The sequence below is a fragment of the Dipodomys merriami genome, unplaced genomic scaffold (assembly GCF_024711535.1).
Source record: "Dipodomys merriami isolate MVZ:Mamm:240054 unplaced genomic scaffold, mDipMer1.0.p SCAF_8, whole genome shotgun sequence".
NCBI lineage: Eukaryota > Metazoa > Chordata > Mammalia > Rodentia > Heteromyidae > Dipodomys > Dipodomys merriami.
This window is the reverse complement of record NW_027206401.1, coordinates 1582952-1610880: the sequence shown is the minus strand read 5'-3', so window position 1 is coordinate 1610880 and position 27929 is coordinate 1582952. Positions and strand designations below refer to the sequence as shown.

The 27929-nt window shown below is 56.2% G+C and overlaps 1 protein-coding gene and 1 long non-coding RNA gene across 8 annotated transcripts; one reads left to right on the top strand and one right to left on the bottom strand.

The window, feature by feature from the left end:
* Positions 1–413: 413 nt before the first annotated feature.
* On the top strand, positions 414–22143 carry Ccr6 (C-C motif chemokine receptor 6). 5 transcript variants are annotated; one of them, XM_070010363.1, is made up of 4 exons: positions 414–483; positions 2440–2544; positions 19590–19670; positions 19765–22143. In XM_070010363.1, the coding sequence occupies exons 3-4, from the start codon at positions 19662–19664 to the stop codon at positions 20884–20886; spliced, it is 1131 nt and encodes a 376-aa protein (XP_069866464.1). In that variant the 5' UTR covers positions 414–483; positions 2440–2544; positions 19590–19661; the 3' UTR covers positions 20887–22143. The 5 variants fall into 5 exon arrangements, with proteins under 5 accessions (XP_069866464.1, XP_069866469.1, XP_069866467.1 ...); XM_070010368.1 differs by having other exon boundaries at positions 462–483; positions 2460–2544; XM_070010366.1 differs by lacking the exon at positions 414–483 and adding an exon at positions 1418–1494.
* Positions 477–2991, bottom strand: LOC138819115 (uncharacterized). 3 transcript variants are annotated; one of them, XR_011369317.1, is made up of 4 exons: positions 2916–2991; positions 1280–1412; positions 843–977; positions 477–695 (listed from the first exon to the last, which is right to left on the bottom strand). It is a non-coding gene; the product is annotated as an uncharacterized lncRNA (long non-coding RNA). The 3 variants fall into 3 exon arrangements; XR_011369316.1 differs by having other exon boundaries at positions 477–977; XR_011369318.1 differs by having other exon boundaries at positions 477–977; positions 2856–2940.
* Positions 22144–27929: the final 5786 nt, after the last annotated feature.

Genomic DNA, 27929 nt, shown 5'->3' with positions numbered 1-27929 from the left:
ACGCTTGGTTTTTGCCTGTCAGAATAGTAATGTGGGTCGCTGACTACAGAACTCATTAGTGAGTGTGGAGTTGTCCCATATACAACCATTTGAATTAAGTTTTTATTTCCACGAAGAATCAAGAATTATTCTACAGATTAATAATTCTGAAACAAAAAATTTGCATCTAAAATGATCAAGTGACCTAGTTACATAAGCAGCCTTTCTTCCTCCACCTTATTTGTTACCTTTGTATGATCTGAAGTGTGTTGGAGGTAGAAGGCTTGTGGTGAGGGAGTTCACCACAACAACCCTGTGAGGGAAAAGTGTGAACCTGCACTGGGCCGTCGAGGGGGAGACTGGCGTGGAGGCTCAGCATCTGCTCTTCTGAAGAGGAAGAGGAAGAGGGTTGGGGGTCTTCACACTCCTGACCAGGGGGTCTGAAACTGAAGAGGAAAACGCGGGGGCTGCTGGTCTATGAAGCAGAAAACAACTTCTTCACTGGTAAGTTTTCATTTGCCTTGGGATCCAGAAAGATAGTATTTCTTTGTAAATTTTACACTTTGTAGGCAAAAACCAATTATTGCAGTAGTTTGTATCATTGAGCCTTACATCCACTGAGCGCACATTTATTTGGATTCTATCAATCAAGTGAGGAAGAGAAGAGACGGACTGTGGCTGCGTCTCCTGTGAGCCATCCTGTGAGCTGTACAGTCCTGCAGAGATTTCAGAGGAGTTATTGGATGGAATTTCAGCTGAGATGCTGTTCTCGGAGTGTGGGAGATGGGCAGATGCTTCCTCATGTGGCAGGGAAGGGATAAGGGTCCAAGACTCAGGGTCTGTTTCAGACATTGAATACTGACCTTTAACTCCCTGTGCCCCAGGGGATGGTGGCCAGCATTGACCGAGAACTAGCAAATGGCCAATGCAAGGACATTGGCATGGAGTCTATAAGCAGTGGCGACCTGTGGAGGAGCAGACTTCTATTTCAGCCGTAACTAGAAAGAAGAAATGCAGTTGCCACAAACCCAAGCAAGCGGGCATGTCCTTGTTACACAGTGCATGGACAGAGGAGGGCTGGTGGTGGGGGACGTGGGGTGGGGCTGGAGGGGAGGGCAGGCTGCAGGGAGAGGGCCAGGGCCAGGAGGAAGAGGCTCTGCAGTGGCACACAGGGCTGAGGAAGAAGAGAGCCTGGGCCGGGGTGGCTCGTGGGGTGCTGTGGCCTACTGAGGCCAGCCGAGGGTCTGTCCGGGACTCCTGGGCTCCCATTCATCAGAAGAAGTTCTCCAGGTCATCTCACCTTCCAGGCGAAAGTGACAAGTGGGCGGCACTTCGCAGTGTGCTGTTTACATGGCCATCATGGTGTGTGCTAGGACCTTGCCTGTCTTCTATTAGGTGTCATCGTCCTCGCTTACCTGGAAATCTCTGACAGGCTGAGAAAGAGGAAATGAGCAGAAAAAGAGCCTCAGCCCTTGTCCTCTGCCCCGGTGCCTCTGTCCCAGGGGACTCTCCCAGGTGCACTTTTAAATTCGCCAAATCTTATTTTAAGCACAGTTCCGATAAAGAGGATGATCTGGTTTCCTACCACAGAGCAGAAAGCTAGAGACAGGAATGTGAACGACCGCAGTTACACACAGTAGAGGTAAGGAGGCGTGGTAGGCCCAGGGCTGCCATCAAAGATAGCCACAGCAGGGCTGGGATGTAGCTCAGTGGCAAAGCGCTTGCCTAGCAAGTGCAACGTCCTGGGTTCGATCCCCAGTACCAAAAAAGAAAAAGACAAAAAAAAAATACAGTCAAAGATAGCCACAGCAACGCAGTGCCGGGTTGTTCTGTGCGGTGGCCGCACCGGAGGTCTGCGCCTGTAAGGCCTCTCCACTTGGAACTCGGGGGACCCCTTGCCCTTGGTGGTGGTCGAGCAGGACGGCAAGGGGACTGCAGTGTGGATTTTACTGGAGGCTGAGAACACACCAGACTTTATGACACAGGCAGGGTTTGCCCAGATCTCACACTGTAGAATATTTACAGCAAAGACTACCCACCTCCTTTGAAGGCTAGCTAGGAAAGACTGCCCAAAGAACCAGCATTTGATTGGTTCATTGATGTATTGCTCCACAAACCCAGTGCGTTAGGCAGAGTTCACAGGTGACAGGGCGAGAGGCAGACATCATAATCTGATGAGAACCGGGCATTGGTGGCTCATGCTTATCATCCTGGCTACTCAGGAGTCTGAGATATAAGGACCTTGGTTCAAAGCATGCCCACAAAAGAGTCCATGAGATGCATCTCCAAAAAGCCAGAATAGAGGTGTGGCTCAAGTGGTAGATCACCAGGCTTGAGAGAAAAAGCCAAGTGAGCGCGCTAAGTCCAGAGCTCCAGCACTGGCACAATAAAAATCAGATGAGGATTGTGTAGCTGGGAAGGGGGGTGCCTGCGTAACACACTTGCTCCTGTGTGCTTTAGTGAATGTTCTCTTTGGTGAGGAGTGAGAAGCTGTGTCTGTGAAGAAAGAGGCAAGGGGATGAAGACAGAAGGCCGAGCAGGTGGCAGAAGAGCCTCACAATAAAGGTGAAGGGAGATGCTGGGTATTTGGGCAAGGCTGTACGGTGGGGCATGGCTGAGAGCTAGGCAGGGGCGGGAGGCTGGGGGCGGCGGGAGGCTGGGGGCGGCGGGAGGCTGGGGGCGGCGGGAGGCTGGGGGCGGAGCTGCATGCATGCAGCAGCAGCCATGGCTAAGTAGGGCTTGCCCACAGCCCGTGGTGTAGAGGACCTGGAACTCCATGTGGGTGGCTTCTGAGCAACTTCTGCATCCCCCCCCGCCCCCGCCCTGCCCAGCCCAGCCCCATCTCCTCTGCTCCTCTGCGCCTCTGTGGAACTCACCCCCTCGGCCCCCACCGTCTTGCTGGCTGGTGGAGATTCAGGAGCTGGGAGGAGACCTACCCTGAGCAGTTGGAGGGAGCCTTTGGGCCTGCTGCTCAGGCATGGTCGGCCGTACACCCCAAAGGAGCATGTGCAGTAGATATGCATGGCGTGGGGGCTTGGCTTCCTCTGCTGGCCTGTAGGCTCAGCCCCTATGTGCCGACACCGTGGAGGGCGACAGTGCACAGCCTGGACTTCCTTCCCGTGTCAAAACCTCAATCTGAAGGGATCTGGCCATGTTAGGTGGTGGCAGCCACGGAGTCGCTGAGCCATGAGCAGCTGCTGGCTGCTGGGACAGCCGGTCCCCCCAGGCTGGGGCTCTGTCACCACCACTGGCCCATCCCCTCAAACACCTGGGGCTGAATCTGGGTCAGTGCGCCATGCAGTAGAGTCCCAGGCCTGTGCTTGATGATGGCCTCGCGGGATAAAGGGAGGTTTTAAACACAATTTTTTATTGGCTGGTCCTGGGGCTTGAACTCATGGCTGAGCACTGTCCCTTAAGACTGTTATCTAAAGTGCATGCTCTTCCACTTGAGCCACAGCACCACTTTTGGTGAGTTAATTAGACATAAGAGGGTCACGGGCTTTTCTGCCTAGGCTGGACTTGAACCATGACCCTCAGATCTCAGCCTGCTCAGTTGTTAGAATTAGAGGCACCTGGATCACTAGACAACAATTTATATGTGGACTTATCTGGCACAACATCATTCTAGAAAAGTCTCCAGCATAAAAAGAATGCATGGCTTTCATGTTTCTTTCTGGTTGATAAATAGACATTTTAGTAAGTCTAAAAATAGGGGTTTTTTTGTCAGTCATGGGGCTTGAACTCCCGGTCTGGGCGCTGTCCTTCAGCTCTTCAGCTCAAGGCAAGTGCTCTACCACTTGAGCCACAGTGCCACTTCCAGTTTCCTGGTGGTTAATTGGAGATAAGAGTCTCAGGCTGGCTTTGAACCACAATCCTCAGATCTCAGCCTCCCCAGTAGCTAGGATTACAGGTGTGAGCCACCCAAGCCCAGCTAGTTTTTTTTAATGTGTGTTTAATCAAATGAATATGTCGAACCTGTAAGATAAACTGATGAACATCCACTGCTGAGCACTAGATGCAAGGAGGGCTTGGAGTCTCAGGCTCCAGGCGGGGAGAGAGACAGAGGGCTTGAAGCCGGCAGGTTGCTCAATATCCCTTCCTCTCTGCATTGGGTGCACCTTGTAAGCTGGCCCCCTGGGCCCTGGGTCTGTGAGCTCACCTGCTGCTCCTGTGTTCAATCACCCTCGGGGAATAGTTCTGTGATACTTTGAAGAAAGCTGGATCGAGAGCCACTGAGAGTGATTTCCTGATTTCCTGAGCTGCAGTCATCTCAGTCCACACTGCCTCTGCTCTATTTTGATGGCCTAGGGTCTTTCCTGCCGTTTCCCATCTCTGCCTTGCAGGAAAAGCTCATGTTCCCTGTTCTGGAACCCATAGCAAGGTGTGGGGATGGCCAGGGCTGTCAACACTGGGCCCTGTGCCCAGCAGTGGGCATTGGTACCACCTGCAGCAGCCACACTGTTACTGAGCACATTGCTCATTGTACAAGCAGCCACAATCACCACCACGCATGGAAAGCAGAAACTCCTTTCTTACACTTTGACCTTGCTGAACCACGACTGTCAGGTGGGCATCATGCCTGCCAGTGGCCCGCAGGGAGGGCGGTACTTCCTCTAATTCCGGCGAGTGTGATAATCCTTCTTTCTTCTTGCACATCTTCTGGTCCAGGCTTTCCTTCCAGGTTGGCCGAGATCAAACCATCCTTTCCCCTCTCCAGACCCTTGCCATCGCTCATCTTCCCCTTGGCTTCCTGCCCACCTGGAGTTGACGCCGAGTGTCATGGCTTCTCCCTTCTCCATTGCGTGAGCCCTTACCTGCGGGGTCACAGGGCCATTGCTCCCTAATCCTAGATGAGATTGTCTCTGTGAGCCCCAGAGCCTAGCTGTCTCAGGCTTTCAGTGATCTCCACAGTGACAATTCCACATCACAGGAAGCCCCTGGCACATGGGGAGACTTGGCCACCCCAAACCTAACATCCAGACTGGAGAAGCAACAGGAAGGTCAGCTGTCACAAGTGTAGCCCTTTTTCCCTCCGGTTAGGGTCAACTGCTGCTGTCCCCTCTGTGAGTCCAGGGCTGTCACGGGGGCTAATATTTCCTCTGACTGTAGCTGAGGGCGGATCATGAAGTCAGGACTCCAGGGCTGGAGACTGGAGATGCTCAAGGTGCACTTTCTGTCCTTTACCATTCCCGTGTGCCTCTCGCACACCCGCTCCCTCTCTGTCTCTTGCAGCCTCTGCCTCTCCATCCCGCGAGTCTCGGGAACTCCAGGTCTCTGCGTGTCCATCTCTGGCCTGCACAGGCACAACAACAAAACGTTACTCATGCCTGCTGCCCCTACAACTTCATTCCTCTTTCTGTGTGTCTGGGAAGTCTGACAGTATCTACAGCCGGGGTGGTGCTCTCTCCACGTCTTCCTGAAGAGAACTTCCCCCTAGACACTCAGACTGAGTGCTTATTCTCAGATGTTGTGAGGTGGAGTGACTGGACGCACAGGTCAGTCTTCTGTCCTCAGTCTCCCCTCCCTACATAGCTCTTTGAGCTCATTTCTCCCTTTCCTTCCCCACTAACCCAGCATTGGTTTTTGAATCACCTGAACTCTGTGTCTTTTTTCCTAATGTTGACCTAATGTTGACCTTGTCTGCATCAGCATGGCCGACCTCCTGGGCACCCACCGGCCCTCTGTGCCCGGGTGGAAGCTCTCTGTATCCGTTCATTATCACACCTCCACTTAGGGATCTGTAATAAGAACCATAAAGTCGCTCTTGCCTTAAACCCTCTGCAGATGGCTTCCAACCTGCGTGTTTGTCCCAAGTCATCTATGCAGATAAAACCCCACTGACACTGGCTGTCGAATTGAAAGTCATGCTGGGAAGGCCAGGCATCTGCACTGACACACATGTGTGTGTAATTCCATGAACCTTAAATGAAGCTCACTTCTGTCCCCCCCCCCCCAGACATAAAGTTGAGGGTTAAAGACACACAACTTGGATTGTGTCACTAGTGTTGTGGATTTGTGCCTCGGCTTCCTATGTGTTCCTGTAACTTTTCTTCTATGTGGAAATAACTGGATGAGAGACAAGTGTCCAGCCCCAAGTTCCCCATTTCTGTACAGAGAGGGACATTTTGATTTTCCCTCTGCTAGTTCCTGATCGAGTTCTCAAAACAAATGCCACTTCCTCAGTCTTATCCAAGAAACAGGCTTGCACAGTGTGGCTTGGGGCTTGGCCCTCCGGGTTATTGGGTGATGGGATAGAGAGTTGCTTCATGTACCCAGGTTGCAGTCTTTTCTCCAATGATGGGGAGAGTCCTGGAGGTGCAGAGAATTCCTGTAAGCGTCAGGGCGCGCGCGGGAGGGCATGCACGGGGGGCGGGGGCATACCCCCCCGGGCCGGCCCAGGTGCCTCCGTAAGGGCCCGGGACACCGTCCACCTGCTGCTCCACCCCACCCCATGTGTGTGTTCTGGGCCGCTCCTCTCCTGGTCTGTGCTAGTCTTCTCCCCAGCGCCTCGTGGCTGGCGCGCCTCCTCCTCCGTGCTGTCTCCAAGCCCCCGCTCCCGGTGTGCCGTCACCTCCGCCCAGCTGCTATGCCCGGCTCGCGTGTCTGTCCCGGTGTGCCTTCTTGGCTCCTCGCCCAGGCCAGATCTCTCTCATCATCATTCCTGGCCCTTTGCTCATACAAAGCCGTCTCAGACGGTCTGGAGGCTGCTCTCTCCTTCCAGAGCCCTAAACACTCTCTCGTCAGGGTCCTGTGGTCCTACATTTATGCTTTGGCCTCCCCGCTGTCTAGATTCCTTGAAGGCAGGAAGTAGGAGGTTAGCGTCTAAGCAGCCCAGGTGTGCTGTTCTGCACGTAGGGAGTGCGTGTGAAAGCAGTTTGAACAGGCCAGGCAGGCTGGCCTTCTGATTATGTAGGACACTGTTCATTCTGGGGCACAGAGGACACCACGTCAAAGCTCCCCAAATTCATAGCTCTCCTAACTTGAAATCTTGTAAGATCTAGGCTAAGTGATGAACAGATTCCGATTCTACAAAATACATCTTTGTACTTCCTGAGGCATTTGTGTGTTTTTTTAAGCAGCGCTGGTTATTTCTGAGATGGGTCTCACTTCCTGCCTGGGTGCAAACCCCAGCCATGAGCCATTGTAGTTGTTAGGACAGACACAGCGCACTGAACCAAGCTGTTCCCGGGCTAACCCCAGACTGTGAGCACATGATCTCAGCCTCCCCAGTAGCGAGTATTGCAGGATTACAGTCACTGGCAACAAGCCCGACACAATGTTCGACACACTTTCTTCCTCATGTCTATGACAAGAATCAATACAACTGTCCTTGGCTTTTGCTCTAAAGGAAGTTTCCAGGATGGAAATTGCCCATATAGAATGCACCACTGTCTTCTGCATGGCTTGTCTTCTGTGTCCCTTACGGTGTCCATGTAGATGTTTGGCATGATCATAAATTTGAGGAGTTCATTATAAACTTGAGTGTGATCTGAGAAGAGCTTTGATACAGGGTATTTTCGAGTGAGATTAAAAACAAAATGAATCTGAGCTTTCTCGGGGTGATGTGTGGTTGGACTTTTCCCTTTACTTCGAGATTCAGAACGGATTATTGACCACAGTCACTCGACGCACCTCACATGCCGGGAAACCTCAGCGCAGCCTGGCGCAGCTGTTCAAACCCAAGGTGGCTGCCTTGGGGGTGGAGGGAGCAGCACTGGGGGCGTCTGGGCCCCTCCCTGCCTGCCTCTGACTCCTGGCTTCCAGGAGGGGAGGGGATGTAGGCCCCGCCGGCCCAGCCCTCTTGAGTGGCAGTGTTTGCCGCCTGCCCGCGTGTCACGGAGAGGTTTAGTATTCTGGTTTTGGTCCTTAGCCAAGCCAAGTCTATTTTAGTTTAGTTTTCTCCGGCGGGCCATTTACAGGACTGATGCGTTGTGAGAGGCTGCCTTTCTCATTGCACACATTGGCAGGAGGGGCCCTGGTAGGAAAGATGAGGTGGGCCTGGTGGGGCTCTGGCCTCCTGAGGGAGTCCTTGTCGCTTCCACCCAGCAAGGAGTGCAGCCCCTGGACACGGGAGGCGGGAGGGGCTGACGCAGGCTGGAGGGAGGAGTCCCAGCTCTCCACTCCTGGCTGCTCTGGGGAAAGGGCTGAGGGCTTCACAGAGAAGGGCCAGGGGCCAGGGGCCAGGGAAGTCACAGGCTGGGAGAGAGCAATGGGCAGGACTTCCACTGGCGGAGGACCGGGCCAGCTTGTGGCCGCAGCTCTGCAGATGTCTCACCTCAGAGAAAGGCTCTGAGGGCTCAGGGTGAAGATCAGGTACAGGAGGACGTGCAGCTCTTGCAGGGCAGCTGGCATCGCCGGGCAGTGACCAGGCGTCGTCCTGCCGAGACAGGCCGGGTGCTGCCTTGCTAGCCGATTCCCAGGAGGCCGACCAGGGACCTTCCCCGTCTCCATGCTCACGCCTGGGGCCTGTGGAGCGGGAGGCGCTGAGTGGGGTCAAGGCCAGGCGAGCCCAGCTGAGGAGGCTGAGCCTCCTGGCAGTGAAAGTGCCCCAGCCAGGCCCGTCCACCTCGGCCCCTCGGGCTCACGGTAAGCCTTCCGCACTTCCTGAGGCTGGTTTTGTGGCAGCCCAGGTGTGAACTACTTCATGATTGTGCCATTTTGTGCCTTTCCTCATCCTCAGGGAGCCCCGCCACAGCCTCTGAGGGCTGGGGTCCTGCCTCCCCTCTCACTTCATCAACACCCGGCGCCTGGGCCTCCGGGGTGCAGCCCAGGGCCTCCGGGGTGCAGCCCAGGGCCTCCGGGGTGCAGCCCAGGACCCGGCTGCTGTGTTTGGAGGGCCACGTCCTCCGGCGGCCCCAGCTGCCTCTCCTGCTCTATCCTCTCCCACAGCACGCTGGGTAGCAGCCTCCGTCAGCTGTGTTTCCTAAAGCAGAGGAGTGTGGCCTGGGGTCTGTGTCTTCCCCCTGGCTGCACACAGGAAGTGGCGGGACGGAACCCAAGCTCAGGGCCGGGCCCCGGCCTCCAGGGCCAGTCCAGCCTCTGCGGGAGGCTCACAGGGAGTCCTCACCCCCCAGAAGATGCAGTTTGTCCAGGATCCCCACCACAAATGGGAAACCCAAAGCCAAGGTCTCCTCGCACGCTCACATTGCTACTGCTTTGCTGTGGATTCTAGGAGACAGGCTCTATCTTCATGTGATCAGCTTATGACAGTGGGACACACATGGTTAACCATTTGCATCTGAGGAGATAGGCGTTGCTCTTAAGTAGGAAGTGGTAATTCAGCAGCTTTGGCCGTTCTTGCCTCTCATTGCTCTGTTTCAAGCTCATCAGGCTGGGAGGATGGTCCTCGTGCTGGCCGTCTGAGAGCCTGGCTTACCCCCTAGGGGCCAGACCACCGAGGTGACTTCAGACCAGCACGTCTGAGGTGAGTGGGCCCAGGCCCCCCTCTCAGTAGATGTCGGGGTGCAGGTGTGCTGTGCTTGGGACCCCACCCAATAGACATCAGGATGCAGGTGTGGGTGCTTTGTCCCCTACTTGGTAGGCAGTGGGGTGCAGGTGTGGTGTTCTGGGTCCCCCACTCAGTAGACATTGGGGTGCAGGTGTGGGTGCTTGGGTCCCCACTCGGTAGGCAGTGGGGTGCAGGTGCATCAGCTCTGCTTGTGTCTAACTGGACTCTTTCCTCCTCTAAGCAGGGTCCTGTGGCTTTGGGGCAGCGGTGTGTTTCAGAAGCTGCTTCTCCCAGGCAAGGGGTGTGTCCTCAGGGTCACTCAGGAGAGCCAGGGCAGCGGGCCAGCGCTGCTTTTGTGTGTGGGGACGGGCCTGGGGATGTGTGCAGCCAAGCTTGGGACCTCCGAGGCACACCCCAGCCCTAGAAATGCAGGATTCACTTAACCAGCCACCCTCTGGGGTTTTGGAGAACTAAGGAGTGTTTAGGGCAGGCAGTGTGGGGTTCGCTCAGTGCAGGCCGCGGGAGCTGGGCAGCTGAGGCCGCTGCAGGAGCTCTCGGAGCCTTACGTCAGGAACTCAGGGGCTGCGGATCCTGATCAGAGCTGGCCGTAGAAGCAAAGCTATGAAAAGACTGTGAGCATGAAGCCAGCAGCCAGGACCACAGAGTGCGGGCCAACACTGAGCCCTGGTCACCTTCACTCCAGGCCCGGGAGCAGCGGGAGACCAACAGGGTGGAGACCGGTCCCACAAGGACAGAACAGAACGCAATGCTTGAATTAAGCTACTCTTGAAGTGGCTAAAATTTAATTTCTGCACATTATAAAAAACACACACACACAACAACAGCTGGGTGCTGGTGGCTCAGGCCTGTAATCCTAGCTACTCAGGAGGCTGAGATCTGAGGATCAGGGTTCAAAGGCAGCCTGGGCAGAAAAAATCTGTGAGATTCTTTTTTTTTTTTAGTCATGGGGCTTGAACTCTAGGCCTGAATGCTGTCCCTCAGCTCTTCAGCTCAAGGCTAGTGCTCTACCACTTGAGCCACAGCACCACTTCTGGTTTTCTGGTGGTTTATTGGAGATAAGAGTTTCACAGACTTTCCTGCCCAGGCTTTGAACTGCAACCCTCAGATCTCCCTCCTGAGTAGCTAGGATTACAGGCGTGAGTCACTGGCGCTGGGATGTCTGTGGGATTCTTATCTCCAATTATCCAGGAGAAAATCAGAAGTGGCTTTGTAACTCAAGTGGTAGAACGCTGGCCTTGAGCTGAAGAGCTCAGGGACAGACCCCAGGCCCAGAGTTCAAGCCCCACAACTGACAAAAAAAGAAAGAAAGAAAGAAAGAAAGAAAGAAAGAAAGAAAGAAAGAAAGAAAGAAAGAAAGAAAGAAAGAAAGAAAGAAAGAAAATATAACTGGGTGTGGTAGCACAGGCCTGCAATCTCAGCACTCAGAAGACTGAGACAGGACAGACTGATACAGACTGTGACAGTGAGTTAAAAGCCAGCCTCCTCAATATTGCAAGGTCCTGCTCTAAAAAATAAATAAATAAAAGAAAGAAAAAGTGAGTTTCCAAACTAGTGGAAAGAACCAAAATACACAGGCACACAGACACACAGACACACACATACCCCGATAAGCAAATTACTGGAAAAAACCTTAACCACCCCAGTCAAAAGCAGAAGGAAGCTGGGCTCCAGTGTCCGCTCCACTGACATTCACAGAAACTCCCAAAGCCAGTTTATCTGTGATTCACATGCACTTAGAACACACATGTATCGGAAACCTACCACTGGAATACGAAAACTGTTGTGGAAAAGCATCGTGGATTCCTGGTGGAGGGAAGGTGGAGGGGTGGCAGGCAGGATGGAGGGAAGGTGGAGGGGTGGCAGAATGGAGGAAGGTGGAGGGATGGCAGGATGGAGGAAGGTGGAGGGATGGCAGGCAGAATGGAGGAAGGTGGAGGGGTGGCAGGCAGGATGGAGGGAAGGTAGAGGGGTGGCAGGCAGGATGGAGGAAGGTGGAGGGGTGGCAGGATGGAGGAAGGTGGAGGGGTGGCAGGCAGGATGGAGGAAGGTGGAGGGATGGCAGGCAGGATGGAGGGAAGGTGGAGGGATGGCAGGATGGAGGAAGGTGGAGGGATGGCAGGATGGAGGAAGGTGGAGGGATGGCAGGATGGAGGAAGGTGGAGGGATGGCAGGATGGAGGAAGGCGGAGGGATGGCAGGATGGAGGAAGGTGGAGGGGTGGCAGGATGGAGGGAAGGTGGAGGGATGGCAGGATGGAGGAAGGTGGAGGGATGGCAGGATGGAGGAAGGTGGAGGGATGGCAGGATGGAGGAAGGTGGAGGGATGGCAGGATGGAGGAAGGCGGAGGGATGGCAGGATGGAGGAAGGTGGAGGGGTGGCAGGATGGAGGGAAGGTGGAGGGATGGCAGGATGGAGGGAAGGTGGAGGGATGGCAGGATGGAGGAAGGTGGAGGGATGGCAGGCAGGATGGAGGGAAGGTGGAGGGGTGGCAGGCAGGATGGAGGGAAGGTGGAGGGGTGGCAGGATGGAGGGAAGGTGGAGGGGTGGCAGGATGGAGGAAGGTGGAGGGATGGCAGGCAGGATGGAGGGAAGGTAGAGGGGTGGCAGGATGGAGGGAAGGTGGAGGGGTGGCAGGCAGGATGGAGGAAGGTGGAGGGATGGCAGGCAGGATGGAGGAAGGCGGAGGGATGGCAGGCAGGATGGAGGGAAGGTGGAGGGATGGCAGGATGGAGGAAGGTGGAGGGATGGCAGGATGGAGGAAGGTGGAGGGATGGCAGGATGGAGGGAAGGTGGAGGGATGGCAGGATGGAGGAAGGTGGAGGGGTGGCAGGATGGAGGGAAGGTGGAGGGATGGCAGGATGGAGGGAAGGTGGAGGGGTGGCAGGCAGGATGGAGGAAGGTGGAGGGATGGCAGGATGGAGGAAGGCGGAGGGATGGCAGGATGGAGGAAGGTGGAGGGGTGGCAGGATGGAGGAAGGTGGAGGGATGGCAGGATGGAGGAAGGTGGAGGGATGGCAGGATGGAGGGAAGGTGGAGGGGTGGTGGGCAGGACATGGGGAGTGACATGGTTGCAGGCTCCGGTGAGCTGTGTCTTCCCATCTGTAAACAGGTGCAGGGTCTGCCCAAGGGATGTGAGGTAGTGCCTGAGTGCACAGCATAGGACTAGAGCTTAGTTCCAGCCCATGCACGATTTGTATACACACACGCAAGTCTATTTGTAGGCATCAAAACCTATGCATTGACTCTACATACATACATATATATGTACATACATACATACATACATACATACATACATGGATTCATGCATGCATACACACATGCACACATATACACAGTTGCATAGACATCCATGCACACACCACTGATGTACACCTATATAACAACCCATATGCACACATGCATACAAAAGAGATGTGCATGTGAGCACAGGACACTTATGCACACACACTCATGCACGTGTGTGCAGCACACTTATGCACACACACCCATCATGTACACATGTGCATAGCACACTTATTCACACACTCATCATGTGCACGTGAGCGCAGGACACATGCACACACACTCATCATGTGCATGAGTGCAGCACACTTATGCAGACACACTCATCATGTGCACGTGTGTGCAGCACACTTATGCAGACACACTCATCATGTGCACGTGTGAGCAGGACACTTATGCACACACACTCATCATGTGCACGTGAGCGCAGCACACTTATTCACACACACTCATGTACACATGTGCATAGCACACTTATTCACACACACATCATGTGCACATGTGCACAGCACACTTATGCACGCACTGATATAGTTTTTTTGCCCCTTGCCTTGCAAGGCCCAAAGAAAACACAAGCTAAAAATCTGGCTTTGTTTTGGTCAGCCATGGGGCTTGAACTCATGTCCTAGGCGCTATCCCTGAGCTTTCCTGCTCAAGGCTATATCTCTGCTGCTTTGAGTCACAGTGTCACTTCCAGTTTTCTGGTGGTTACTTGGAGATAAGAATCTCCCAGGGGCTTTCCTGCCTTGGCTGGCTTTGAACCATGATTCTCAGATCTTCACCTCCTAAGTAGTTAAGATAACAGGCGTGAGCACCAGTACCTGGCAAAATCTGATTTAGTTGAACAAACTGTTAAACTTTGCATCACATGTTTTTGCACTGCAATTTTAGTGCAGTGTTTTCTCACTGATAGTATTCTGATAAATATTCCTGGTATTTCCCCCTCTATCCCTCTTCAGGTAAAACCTGGGTGAGAGGTACGTAGTGTTGCTGCTGTTTCTCTCTCTCCCCCTCTCCCTCTCCCCCTCTTCCCCTCTCTCCCTCTCCTTCTTCCCCCCTCCCCCTCTCTCCCTCCCCTTCTCCTCTCTCCCTCTCCCTCCCCTCTCCCCCTCCCTCTCCCTCCTCTCTCCTCTGTACTATCTCTCTCCCCCTCCCCCTCTCTCCCTCTCCCTCTTTCCCTGACCACTCTTAGTCCCTCTCTGAGCTTTTCCTTGGCTACCTGGAACCAGCAGAAGTGCTGGCTGCCTGTTTCAATGAAGTGCACACGGCTGCTCTTTCTCTCTGGATGAATTAACCCATTAGCTGCTACTTCCTGGGACACTTCCTTTTGCTTATTATTCTAAAGCCATGTTCTTGTGCACAAAGGTTGAAGCTAACTTTTTATATTGTGTAAAAATGTGACTGTAGAAATGAGTTTTTCCTAAGGTAGCACTTTCTTTTCCTGTGTGGTGTGGCACAGAAGGGTAGCAGGGGTGACTCAGCCACCAGGCCCCTGCCCCTGGGTGGGCCCTCAGCCCTGAGGAGGCCCCTGGGTGGGCCCTCAGCCCTGGGGAGGCCCCTGGGTGGGCCCTCAGCCCTGAGGAGGCCCCTGGGTGGGCCCTCAGCCCTGGGTGGGCCCTCAGCCCTGTCCCTCCGGGACCTCAGGTGCTTCATCTGGTAGGGTGGTCTGTGGATGTGGTTTCAAACCTTCCACGCAGAAGCCATGGGAAATCTTACTTAACCATTAGTTGCTTCTGAAAAAAAGGCAGAGATGCCACTCAAGGGTGTGTCTGCACAGAAGCTGGTTTCGAGCTAGCGAGTGTCTGCTAAGGGAGGAGTGTGGGCCGGAGGAGGGACTGGGGCCTGGGGCCTCTGACACAGTTTCTGAGCACTGTGCAGTGTGTACAAATGCTGTTTTAAAGGCCCCAACATGGAACCCGCTCCGTCCCAGGGGCCACCCCCACAGCCCCTAACAGAATCTGGGGTGGATGCAGAGCAGTGCTGGTGCAAGGCACATTCTGTGAAAAGCCTTGAGTGACGGGGACGCGCAGAGTACTTGGTTCTTGTAGCTGCTTTGGGCTTGTGCCAAGTCGGGCCCCGTGTGGAGCTTCGCGCCTGCCTGTGAGCGCCGTGCCTGCCTCTGCCCACCGTCTCCCTCAGGCGCCCCACGTACACCTGGTCGAAGGGGTCTGCCCACCCCAGATTCAACCAGGCCTGACCCTTCAACACCCTCTCCTATTGATGCACAGGTCCAACGCTCCCTAACACTGGTCCAAAATCCACCATTTACGCTCCACTTGCTGAGCAGAGCCCTGATTTTGGGGGGGATTCGAAGCCCCTCTTTCCAAAGACAATCCTTCTCTCGGCAGGAACACAACTCCAGCCCCGATGCAGGGTGCTAGCCCGCTGGCAGGACTCACCCGCCGGCAGGCTGTTTGCTCTGACTGCGTTTGGAGGTCTTTCCATGCAGCAGCCAAGCTGGAGCCGTAGTACGGGGCTAGTGCTCACCTCATTCTGAGCTTGGTAGTGCTAATGCTGTAGCCTCAAAGTTAAACATCTGTTCTTACTTACTAATTCATTTATTCTTGTGCCAGGCCTGGGGCTTGAACACAGGGTCTGGCCACTGTCCCTGAGCTTTTGTGCGTAACGCAAGAGTCCTACCACTTGGGCCACAGTACCACTTCTGGTCTTTTTGGTGATTAGTTGGAGGTAAGAGTCTCATGGACTTTCCTGCCCAGGCTGGCTTTGAACCTTGACTCTCAGATCTCAGCCTCCTGAATAGGATTATAGGCGTGAGCCACCAGTGCCCAGCTCAACACCTGTCAACATTAACATCTGCATTTACTCTGCCCCCATTGCTCCCATAAAGTTGGCAGCTCACAGCACAGACTCCTTTCAGTCTGGTAGATCAGTGTTCTCACCCGGCTCGAGGGCTGGCAGGTGCGGGGATGGCAACCATAGTCCTTTCTCTGCCTTCCAGAACACGGTCTGACGCCCTGCTCAGTACAGCAGATCTGTTTTTAAGTCTGAAATCATAACAGATCAAGGTGGAGGAGAGTGAGATGAGGCCATGTTCAGTCACTCTCTTGCCGATGGTCGAGGTGTGCGGTAGGACAGGCATGCCAGTCTTGCAAACTTTCTACCGAATAAGAGGCTTAAAACGTCTGCTCTTGCCAGGCTCTGTGCCTGTGGAGTTAACGATTTAAATTCGAGTGTAGGATCCTTGATTTCCTCAATTGAATTTTACCATTTTAGCCCTCACCCGCTGTGTGGTTCTGTCCAGAGGCTGATGCCGTTCATTCTGTCCTCCAGTTGATTAATGATCCTTTTGGCTCTGGACACCTTTAGCCGTGCAGAACTTGCCGCTCCTTTTTGGCCTGATTACTGACAGAGACAGGGAGCAGGGCTTTGCTGAGATGGAGACGGGGCGCTGCCAGGAAGCTCTGCCACAGCTGCGTGCGAGTGGGTGTGCAAGCAGGGTGGCGTGTGTGAACAGGTGTGTGAGCGGGGCTCTGCATGTGAGCTGGTGTGTGAGCAGGGTGGTGTGTGTGAACAGGTGTGTGAGCGGGCATGTGAGTGGGGCGCTGCGTGTGAGCGGGTGTGCGAACAGGGTGGTGCGTGTGAACAGGTGTGTGAGCAGGCGTGTGAGTGGGCGTGTGAGTGGGGTGCTGTGTGTGAGCGGGGCACTGCGTGTGAGCGGGTGTGTGAGCAGGGTGGCGCGTGTGAACAGGTGTGTGAGCAGGCGTGTGAGTGGGCGTGTGAGTGGGGTGCTGTGTGTGAGCGGGGCACTGCGTGTGAGCAGGTGTGTGAGCAGGGTGGCACGTGTGAACAGGTGTGTGAGCGGGGCGCTCCATGTGAGTGGGTGTGTGAGCAGGGTGGTGCGTGTGAACAGGTGTGTGAGCAGGCGTGTGAGCGGGTGTGTGAGCAGGGTTCTGCGTGTGAGCGGGTGTGTGAGCGGGGGGCTGCGTGTGAGCGGGTGTGTGAGCAGGGTGGCGCGTGTGAGCGGGTGTGTGAGCAGGGTTCTGCGTGTGAGCGGGTGTGTGAGCAGGGTTCTGCCTGTGAGCGGGTGTGTGAGCAGGGTTCTGCGTGTGAGCGGGTGTGTGAGCAGGGTTCTGCGTGTGAGCGGGTGTGTGAGCAGGGTGGCGCGTGTGAGCAGAGCCCCGCTGGCCGTGTCGCACCGTCCGGGCCGTGCACACACCATTCGCTGCACATCTGGTAAGCCGGTGACCTCCGCACCTTGGTGGTGGTTCCACATCCTGAGCACTTTCAGATTTCAGATTCAGTCACAGATTTGCAGCGTCTGCCACACTTCCCCAATCTGCCGATGGCCTCCGGGCAGTTGAGGGTTGGGGACTGAACTGTGGTGTGCGGTGCCCTGGGCACGCGGCGTCTGTGCCAGGTCCCACCGCTCACGGCACACGTCAGTCCCTGCGGGGTCGATGCCGGCCCGGAGTCCCGCCGGAGGTGCCGCCTCCTCTTCCCTGCAGGTCAGCTTCCATGTCTTCTCTGCATCTCTGCCCCCTGGACTTCACGGGCCTCATTTGCCAGACTTGGGCAGCCTAATCGCAACTCTCTCTCTCTCTCTCTCTCTCTCTCTCTCTCTCTCTCTCTCTCTCTCTCTATATATATATATATATATATATATATATATATGTATGTATGTATGTATATACTCATATATATGTGTGTGTGTATACACACACACACACACACACACATATTGACAGTCCTGGGTCTTGAACTCAGGGCCTGGGTGGTGTCCCTAAGATTCTTTTGCTCAAGGCTAGCACTCTACCACTTGAACCACAGCGCTACTTCCAGCTTTTTCTGTGTATGTGGTACTGAGGAATCGAACCCAGAGCCTCATGCATGCTGATCAAACACTCTACCACTAAACCACATTCCCAGCCCTCTGAGTATTTTTGAAATGATGTTTGCGAGGGGTAGAAGGACGCAGGAGCGAGCTGAGGATCACCGCTCTCTCGCTTAGCGCGTGCGGCCAGTCGTTGAGACGTGGCTAGTGTTGGGCAGCGCTTAGGGACGTGTCAGTCACAGCGTGTGCTGGGTGCAGCACCATGTCGTGCCCCACACGCGATGCTGGTGGCCTGGGCATGGAGTAAGTCGGGTGGGAGGTTGGGGGCAGTGAGTCAGGGGCAGCAGCAGTGGCCCCCGGCAGCTGATGGAAGGCAAGAAGCCTCGTAGTTGCAAAACCAAATGGAACAAAGAGGTGTTTCTGAAAATATCATATGATCCCCGAGAGTTCCCAAAACCTTCCACTAAAGAACAGCTCAGGGCTGTGTGTCCTACAGATTCTCTGAGCTCCAATCTGCTCGGTGAATTATGTCTGCACCTGCCTGCTGGAGGAACACTGGTTTAGGAATGCTTAAATCTCCCAAGGAAGCAGATTCCGTTTTGACTCGGTGGGGCCCCTTGCGTGTGACGGGGCATCAGTGGTGTGGAGGTGAGCCCACTGAGGGGCCAGGGGCATCGACGGTGTGGAGGTGAGCCCACTGAGGGGCCAGGGGCATCGACGGTGTGGGGTGAGCCCACTGAGAGGCCAGGGGCATCGATGGTGTGGAGGTGAGCCCACTGAGGGGCCGTGCGTGTGACAGGGGCATCGACGGTGTGGGGTGAGCCCACTGAGGGGCCGTGCGTGTGACAGGGGCATCGACGGTGTGGAGGTGAGCCCACTGAGGGGCCAGGGGCATCGACGGTGTGGGGTGAGCCCACTGAGGGGCCAGGGGCATCGACGGTGTGGGGTGAGCCCACTGAGAGGCCGTGCGTGTGACAGGGGCATCGACGGTGTGGAGGTGAGCCCACTGAGGGGCCAGGGGCATCGACGGTGTGGAGGTGAGCCCACTGAGGGGCCGTGCGTGTGACGGGGGCATCAGTGGTGTGGAGGTGAGCCCACTGAGGGGCCAGGGGCATCGACGGTGTGGGGTGAGCCCACTGAGGGGCCGTGCGTGACAGGGAAGGCTCCTGTGTCAGGAGTGCACGCGCGCGAGGCCACTCTGGGTGCTGTGCGTGGTTTGTTGGCTCCTCAAGAATCGCGCCAAAGACAGGGCTTCCGGCTTCCCCTCTCAGTGGGGAGACATCGCTACCTTTGGTTCTCAGCCCACTAAGAAGGTACGGAAGTATCTCCTTAGAAACTTCTATCACCGCACTCCTCTGTCTTCATAGAAACGACTCTGTCTTCACAAGGCCGATCCTCACAGCTTGTCTCTCCAGGCTGGTAGTTGCAATTCAAGGCTGGGAATTTGTGTGGTGACCCAGGTGCCAGCAGGCCACTCATACGACTTCCTTACAAGGGCACACACGGTCTTTGAGGTACAAATGGTGGTTTGGGCAGGCTGAAGCCTTGGCGCTTAGGAGTAAACAATCTTTTTTATTGAGAGCCCTGGTTCTTAGCCACAGCCTTAAGTTTCTCAGTATCTGGCACGATGCAGGGTTGCACCAACCAATGAGTTCACGTCGTTTCTCCTAAGAGAAATCACTGGTGCCTGGGGTGGGGCTGCACAGAGCGTGCCTTTCTGTCTGCAGTTCTACTTTGAGAGGTTTTGGCCCAGTAGAATCTCGCTGTACGTACTCACCCTGAGTTTTTGTGTTGATCAAAACCTACTGTTTTTCTAATATGACCTTCATTTCATGAAGGATCCCAGCATGGGGACAGCTGTGTGTGGGCTGTGCACCGTGGTTTGTGGAGCTTTGCACGCGACCACGGTGGACTCATCGTGTGATAGAAAAGCCTACGACGTGTTCTCCCTGGGCTGTGCAGAGAGCAGGGAAGCCCGTCCTCAGGGCGTGTCCAGTGGGCGCTGCTCGGGCGCCGCCCCGGGACACGGCTGTGACTGCAGCCATTTGCTTTCTCCCCTCCTCAGCTTCCTCTCTAAGCGGCTGTCATCGTGAGGTGGACCCATCTGCTTCCCTTCCTGCCCACAGCCTGCACCGCCATGGGCGAGGTGAGCGCCTGCTTTGTTCTGGGTACAGAGTCTGAGTTCGGTTCATTGTGGCCACGGACGGTGGGCTGTAGCGCACTCTTCCTTTGCTTTTCAGGAACTGCTGAGCTCTCTGGATCCTTACGAGTCACTGGATGATTATTCTGAGTCCAACAGCACGAGTGCCAGCGATTATCCGAGTGACTACCTGCCGCCCTCCCCGTGCTCGCTGCGGGGCGTCAGGCAGTTTTCCCGCGGGTTCGTGCCCGTGGCCTACTCGCTGGTGTGCGCCTTCGGCCTCCTGGGCAACGTGCTGGTGGTGCTCACCTTCGCCTTTTACAAGAAGGCCAAGTCCATGACGGACATCTACCTCCTGAACATGGCCATCGCGGATGCCCTCTTCGTCCTCACGCTTCCCTTCTGGGCAGTCAGCCACGCCACTGGCGCGTGGGTTTTCAGCAACGCGCTGTGCAAGCTGCTGAAGGGGATCTACGCTGTCAACTTCCACTGCGGCATGCTGCTGCTGGCCTGCATCAGCCTGGACCGCTACGTGGCCATCGTGCAGGCCACCAGCTCCTTCCGCCTCCGGGCCTGGACCCTGACGCACAGCCGGAGAATCTGCTCCGTGGTGTGGGCGCTGTCACTCCTCATCTCCACCTCGACCTTCGCCCTCAACCGGAAGTACAAGATCCAGGGCCAGCAGGTGTGCGAGGCCAAGTACCCGTCCTTCTCGGAGCCCGTCACGTGGAAGCTGCTGGGGCTGGGGCTCGAGCTGCTCTTCGGCTTCTTCGTCCCCTTCGTGTCCATGCTGTTCTGCTACGCGCTCATCGTCAGGACCTTGCTGCAGGCTCAGAACGCAAAGCGGCACCGCGCCATCCGCGTGGTCATAGCCGTGGTGCTGGTGTTCCTCGTGTGCCAGATTCCTCACAACGCCGTCCTGCTGGTGACCGCCGCTCACCTGGGCAGCATGGACAGAACGTGCCACAGCGAGAGGCTGCTGGGCTACGTCAGGACCGTCACCGAGGTCCTGGCCTTCCTCCACTGCTGCCTCAACCCCGTGCTCTACGCCTTCGTCGGCCAGAGGTTTCGGAGCTACTTCCTGAAGATCATGAAGGACGCGTGGTGTGTGCGGAGGAGGGCCGCATCGCGCCTCTCCTGTGCCCGCATCCACTCGGAGAGCTGCGCCTCCAGGCAGACCAGCGAGGCTGTGGACGACAACGCCTCATCCTTTACTATGTGAGCCCGGAGAGTCACGCGGTGATACCCTGCAGACCCCTTTACTGTGTGAGCCCGGAGAGTCACGCGGTACCCTACAGCACCTATGGGACTTATCAATAGGTGTCTGGCGGGGGGGGGGGGAGAGGGGAGAAGAAAAGAAAAGACATGGCCCAACATGCACAGGAGTTCTGGAAATTAAGCACAACCCGCCTCAGCCTCCCTGTGCTAGCGTGCTTGGTGAGAAGTGTTGTGGTCCCGGAGACTCATGGGCCTTTGTCCCACAAAACAGGACCTGGGAAAGGTGCAGTTCATGTGAATTACATATGAATTTAAACATTTTCTGAAAATATTTACAAAGAGATTGCACAGAGACCCACGTGTGATGGCTCCCACCTGCAATCTTAGTGACTTAAGAGGCTTTGGCTGAGAGCATCCAAGTGTGAGGACGGCCTTGCAAGAAAACTTCCCCAGGATCTCAGCCCGACCGTGAAAGCGGTGAGACCCTTATCTCCAGAAAAGTCAGGAGTGGAGCTGTGGCTCGAGTGGAAGAGCGCCAGCCTTGAGCAGAAGAACTCAGGGACACGAGCACCACAAAAAGCGGCGGGGGGAAGACGACATAAAGCTAATAAAAATACTTTAAAAAGGGGCCGGAGGCATTGCTTGGAGTCCCTAATATTTGAAAAGCCCTAAATTCAAACCCCAGCACAAGAAAAAAGAAAAGACAAAGAGAGGTACTCCTATAACTCCTTTTAGAAAAACATTTAAGCTGGGAAGGAGGCTCAGTGGTAGAGCGCTTGCCTCCCATGCATGAGGCCCTGGGTTTGGTTCCTCAGCACCACATAAAGAGACAGAGAGGAAAAAAAAAAGAAAAAAGCATTTAAGCAGTGTTTACTGTTGCTAATTGTAAATAGCTAAATCAGTACCTACTTTCCCTTGGACTGGCACAGTAGTGCCAGGTTGTCAAAAGGCTGGAGAGAGAGAGACACGCCGATGAGCCCACCCACTGGAAAGCACACGGTAACAGGCAGTGGCGGAAATGATGGTCACGCTCCTGTCTCCCTGGAAAAGGCATCTGGGCTTGCACTGGCTGCGGCCGCTGGCTGCCCCTCACTGTGGCCAGGCGGCCCTGCCTCCTGCTGAGCCTGGCTTCTGCAGGGGCTGGCTGGTAGCCCCAGGCTCTGCTGAGTTTTTAGCATGTTTAATAAATGTTTGTCCAATGAATCATAATAAAATTGGAGTTTATCTTGCTGTCTAATTTTTTTAATTGTTTTTAATTGTCCTCGTAGTACTTCTTTAAATAAAAGAAAACTTTGCTGAGCCAGTGAGAGGAACGTTGGTTCTCATTTCTTAATGGAGTTGGAGGAGAGGATGGTGGCTAAGGATAGGCCCACAAAGGCCTGGATTAGCCAGGGTATAGTAAGACGCACATTGGCTTCCCAAAGTCTGAGACTCATGACGGGATCAGACTGTAACAACGCTCTGGCTTTGTAGAAGCCTTCCAGAACTCTAGATTTGCAAGTGCTACATACATGTAGGAAGACAAGTGGGGAAAATCTGGACTTGACCTATGAAAATACAGAGGATTTGAGCAGGGTGACCATCACCCATCCAGAGCCCTGACAAGCTCACCTTGACGAGACACTAGTGGGAACTTGTCTGGGTCTCATGGGCTGCAAAGAGAGGTATAAGATCTAAAGTCTGTATGCATTAAGCATTGCTTTAGTGTTGCAAAGTAAGAGTGCATGAGATATGGGAAATTGGAATCATGTTCTAGCTTCTGTGTCTTCCCCCTGCCCCCCACCATGTGGTATTCAGGGCCTCCGCTGCCCGGAGATCTGCTAGTGGTAGATTCCAGAAATCGAATCATAAGCCACGATGCTCTTGGCACCATAGTCACTGTGAAGCGCCTGGAGGAGTCTCAAGTGTGGCCAGTAGGGGGCGCAGAACCCATTTCTTAAGTGGAGAAACACGAGCATGCTGGATGGGCTGATGGGACTGTGAAGGTAAGTCTAATGCTTGAAGCTAGCCCAGGAGGAGCCTGCTTCTGACAGATGGAATCATTTTTAAGCGGAAAAGCACAAAATCCTCATGGCATCTACGTGTGCAGCAGCAGCCTTTCTGGCAATGTGTGTGCTGTGAGCACAGTCTGAACGAGCACGCAGGCTCTTTTCCCTTCTGAGTACAAGGTTTTCCAAATACCGATTCCCGGGTGTGTTCCTCACGTGCACACCCACGCAGGGAAGGGGGTGGTGCTCAGTGGCGATCCGGGGGCAGCCACAGCTGCCTCGGTAGGCTGAGCCCTCGGAGGTCTGCCCCCAGGGCCTCCAGCCTGCCCCTGGCCTGGCTGGCCCCGAGGGTGGGTCTCTCTGCCCCTCCCGGCCAGCCCCAGCCTCCTCTCTGTGAAGTTTCCCTGCAGAGGGAAGAGTTTCCCAACCCACTGCCTGGGACCGACACACTCCGGCGCGGCCCTGCGCCCGCCACCGCTCACCTCTGCCTGGCCTGTGGGCTCTGCTCAACTCCCAATCCCTGTTTCCATTGTCCTTGAGCCCTGCAGCAGGAGGAGGTCTGGGCATGCCCTGAGAAAGGAGGCCTGGCCAGGAACCAAAAGTGGACGGTGGATCTGGGTAAGGGCAGTGAACTCCTGATGTCCACTGTGAGTCCAGTGTCCCTCGCGCCTGCGGCATGATGCAGGACCCGCCCTGGTCAAACTCCAGTTTCCTGAGCTCACACAGGGAGATTCTATGCCCGGACCTATTTCTCCATTGAAGAAGAGGGTGCTTAGCCCCTTCGGGCCATGCTTGGGGCTTCTCTGGCTGTTCACAGTTACCATGGTGACAAGAGCATCCTTGCCCACCAAGGGCCTTAGGGATGACAGTGAGGCGGGCAGGGTGGAGCGCCGTTCCCCAGGAAGTGGCTAGACGGTGCTGAGCCTGTGCTGGCCCTCCCTGACCCCTCCCCAGCTCTGCTTAGGAACCCATCCACCCACCAGCCCACCACTGGCCAAAGGGAGGGGACCGTTGGCTTATTTGGACAGAGAAACAACACTGGCCGCAGGATGGAGTTGTCTCAGTAAGGAAGAAGACCTCACCCCAAAGCTCCTGGCAGCCCTTATCAGGTGTTCTGAGAGCTGCGAGCCACAGACGGACTGTCAGCCGCCCCGCGGGATGGGAAGAGGAAGCACACAGGCAGCCCAGGCCCTCCCTTGCCCAGCCCCAGCTCTCCTCCACCGCATCCAGCTCTCCTCCACCGCGTCCAGAGCCCACCGTTGAGACCAGAGCGTGTTCATCCCCTGCCTGCAGGCCTGCGGTCCTCCCTAGGGAGGGTGGGGGGAGGACTCGGTGCTGAGGCAGTGTCCCCAGGGACACGGACCGTGTGACCCTAATGAAGAAGTCAGACGGGATTGTGGTAACGCCCTGGGGTTTGCTGGGCACAGGGATGGGGTAGGCCTGGGGTCTGACAGGCCTGTCAGCCTTGAGCCTTGAGCCACCTCGCATGGGCTTCACGTGGAGGGCAGGGGGTTACAGGGCCCCCAGCCACAGCGGGAGAACGGCAAATCATTAGCTGCCAATGTGTGACCTGCTGGGCTCGGGTGCCGTTTTGCTTGTGTCTAGGATGGCCCTACAGCAGCTCTTTCTGTCCTGTTTGCAGAGGGGTCATTGAGCAGCACTGAGGTGAGGGAGCACGGTGCTGGCCCTTCCTGTAGCAGGGGCTCTGCTGCCCACGCCTGGAAGACAGGCGCGGGGGGGGGGCAGGGCGGGGCCTCCGGCACCTCCCACCGCTGGGTGGCCGAGCCCCCGGTGAGCCTGCGGCCCCTTCCACCCGGCTGGCAAGCCCGTGAGCCCCCAGCGGCCGTGCCCCAGGCCTGCCAGCTGGCGTGTGCTCGCTGTGCGTCAGACTGCTGCCCGCAGCTCTGACAGACGATGCTGCAGCCAAGGCCCAAGGCTCGGAGGAAAGTGACCGGGTGAGTGTGAGCATTTTCAACGTGGCGGCGTTCTAGGCTGGGCATACCAGAGGGGCGGGAGGGGAGGGGCGGACATTTCTTCCTGGTGGAAAGGGAAGGAGGACAGGCTCACACAGCCTGTGACAGACACCTTCCCCCATCCCCCATCCCCTGATCCCCTGATCCCTCATCCCCCATCCCCCATCCCCCGATCCCCCATCCTCCGTCCCCCGATCCCCCATCCCCTGTCCCCCGATCCCCCATCCCCCATCCCCCGATCCCCCATCCTCCGTCCCCCGATCCCCCATCCCCTGTCCCCCGATCCCCCATCCCCCATCCTCCGTCCCCCCATCCCCCATCCCCTGATCCCCCGTCCCCCAATCCCCCATCCCCTGATCCCCCGATCCCCCATCCCCCAATCCCCCATCCCCTGATCCCCCGTCCCCCAATCCCCCATCCCCCATCCCCCATCCCCCGTCCCCCATCCCCCATCCCCCGTCCCCCGTCCCCCCATCCCCCAATCTCCCGATCCCCGATCCCCCATCCCCCATTCCCCCATCCCCCATCCCCCATCCCCCATCCCCCGATCCCCCATCCCCCAATCCCCCATCCCCACTCCCTTCCCTGCCCAGGGCAGTCAGCCCACTTGGAAATAAAGCCCACGGAACAGCAGCGTCTGTGAACAGAGTGGAGCTGCCCCTCCCCACCCGGGACCATGACCACGGTGCCTCCTGCGTTCAGCAGGGCTTCTGGAGACACACGTCTCAATGAGTGCCCGCAGAACGGAGCTGCAGACCCAGGTGCTGGGGGTGTGGGGGGTTGTGGCATGCCATTGCCAGTGCTACCGGCTCTGACCAGGGGTGGCCGGACGGCCACCGGGAGTGGCTGTGGAGCTGCAGGTGCAGCCTCGTGGGCGGGGGCGTGTTGGTGATTCCTGTCCTCACCACCGGTGGAGAGTGAACGAGGAGGCCGAGGCAGTAAGGAAGGCGACTGGGAATCCTCTTCACCATCATGAAGGACACGTTATGGGGACGTCATTTATCCGGGGGGCGGGGATGGCCGTCTCAGCCCTGCCCAGCCCCCGCCAGTCCTGCTCCCTGTCGGTGGCAGGTGTTGCTTCAAGAGCAGGTGTGCCACGGGGTCTCCCGCACAGAAGAGCTGTCCTGTGAGCTCACCTTTGAGACGGGAAATGGAAGGGAGGCGCCGGGAGGTGCGCTTAGGCCTGGGGCGTGAACCCAATGCGCTGGGCCGTGTTGGCAGACTGGGCAGTGAGCACTTTTGTAACTATGTTTTTTTTTGTGCCAGTCCTGGGGCTTGAACTCGGGGCCTGGGCGCTGCCCCTGAGCCTCTCTGTGCTCAAGCCGAATGCGCTACCTCTTGAGCCACAGTGACACTTCTGGCCTTTTCTGTGTATGTGGCTCTGAGGACTCGAACCCAGAGTCTCATGCGTGCTAGGCGAGTGCTCCACCTGGAGCCGCCTTCCCAGCCCCCCGAGGAAAAGAGGACCCTGGGGAGGGGGAAAGCCCCCTGCAGTTTTGCTTGTCTTGTGTTGTCTTAAAAAGGGGGAAATCGTGTTTTATTTCCCATCAGTGAGCCCCAAAGTGGCAGCCACAGTGTCCCAAGAGGCCGGGGAGCAGAGCTGGGGTCCCCTGGCGAGCGCGCAGGGGAGCTGCGAAGCACCGGCAGGAAGACTGGGTAGGACTCAGTGGTGAGGGCACTGTCTCATTTGTGCTTCATGAGAAAGTTCTCCTCCTTTCCAGAATCTGTGTAAGGCCGAGGCCTAGAAATGCACAGCAAAACAAACCAACCTCGCCGCCAGGAAGCACTACACACTTAGAGATCCCTCACCCTTCCTTCTGCAGATTAGAAACCTGCTGGGCCCTTCTGGAAGTGCCGGACAGATCTGTCTGCTGCCGTGTCCGGCTCCCTCCAGGCAGCCCGTCCTCCATACTGGTGGCTCCTCGCTTTGAACACAGCACCACAACCTCTTGGTGTCTCCTTCCTCCTTCCCAGCCTCCGCCCTGGCCCCTAGGACTCTGCCTAAGGACCCTGGGAGCCCCATCTCAAGACCCCTGGCCGAACCACATCAGTCCCTCTTCTGGGCCATGGCCCAGGCCCTGCATCACCGGACCCTGGTCCCCCCCTCCGCAGTGGTCGCGAGCAGTTTGTCACAAGACTCTTCTGCAGTGTGGTTTCCTGCCCGGGCTCCGCTTCCCGTCTCCTCTTCCAGTCTAGCCATAGACTTCCACCATGCTGTGTATGGCAACTGGCAAATGTCAACATGATGCATTGAACACAGCTCCTGTTTATCCTGCCAAATCAAAGGCTGAAGGCCTGACGGATACAATGGCTGTCACCTGAGCCCACACTCGAACTCAGCCTTGTCACCAAAGCCTGGGACATTTCCTCTCTGGCTGTGCTGGCCCCTCCCCCCACCTCAGCTGGCACACTGGTCACCCTCCCTGCTCCCCCTCCCCAGCATTGCTCATTGCTCATTGTTCCTCTCCGGAAACATCCTTTTTTCTCTGATCATGCAGTAGGGATTAGCACCTGGAAAAGCACCTCCTCTTTCAGGAAGTGCAGTGTGCACCCCAGGGCCCAGACAAGGGGCCTTCCTGGCTCAGAGTCCAGGCTGGCTCATATCAGAAAAGATAGCTTGTGTGCTAGGTCACCTTTCTCTGCTTCTGTGCTCAGCCTCAGGCCTGTACTGCAAAAGTACACAGACACGTCTGGAAGACCTCCCGAGACCAGCTGTGGGGACGTTCCTCTCTGTTCAGAGCAGAGCGAGAAGATACAACACGACTGAGCCCCCCCTCGCTGTCATCAGCTGGACTGAGCCCCCCCTCGCTGTCATCAGCTGGACTGAGCCCTCCCTCGCTGTCATCAGCCAGACTTCCGTGAAGAGAACACCGGGCTCTGCCCCAGCCCTTTGATTAAAGGTCAGAGTCTGCTCTGAATTTAACACGTCTCAACATATTGTAAAAAAGAAATGGCAGCGCTGGCCTCTGACCTCCAGGCCTTGGGCCGTAGGCGGGCAGGCTATCACTTGGAGTCACATCCCCAGCCTTTCTCACTATGAGTTTATTTTTTTAGACAGGGTCCCGCCTTGGCTGGCGGTCCTGGGT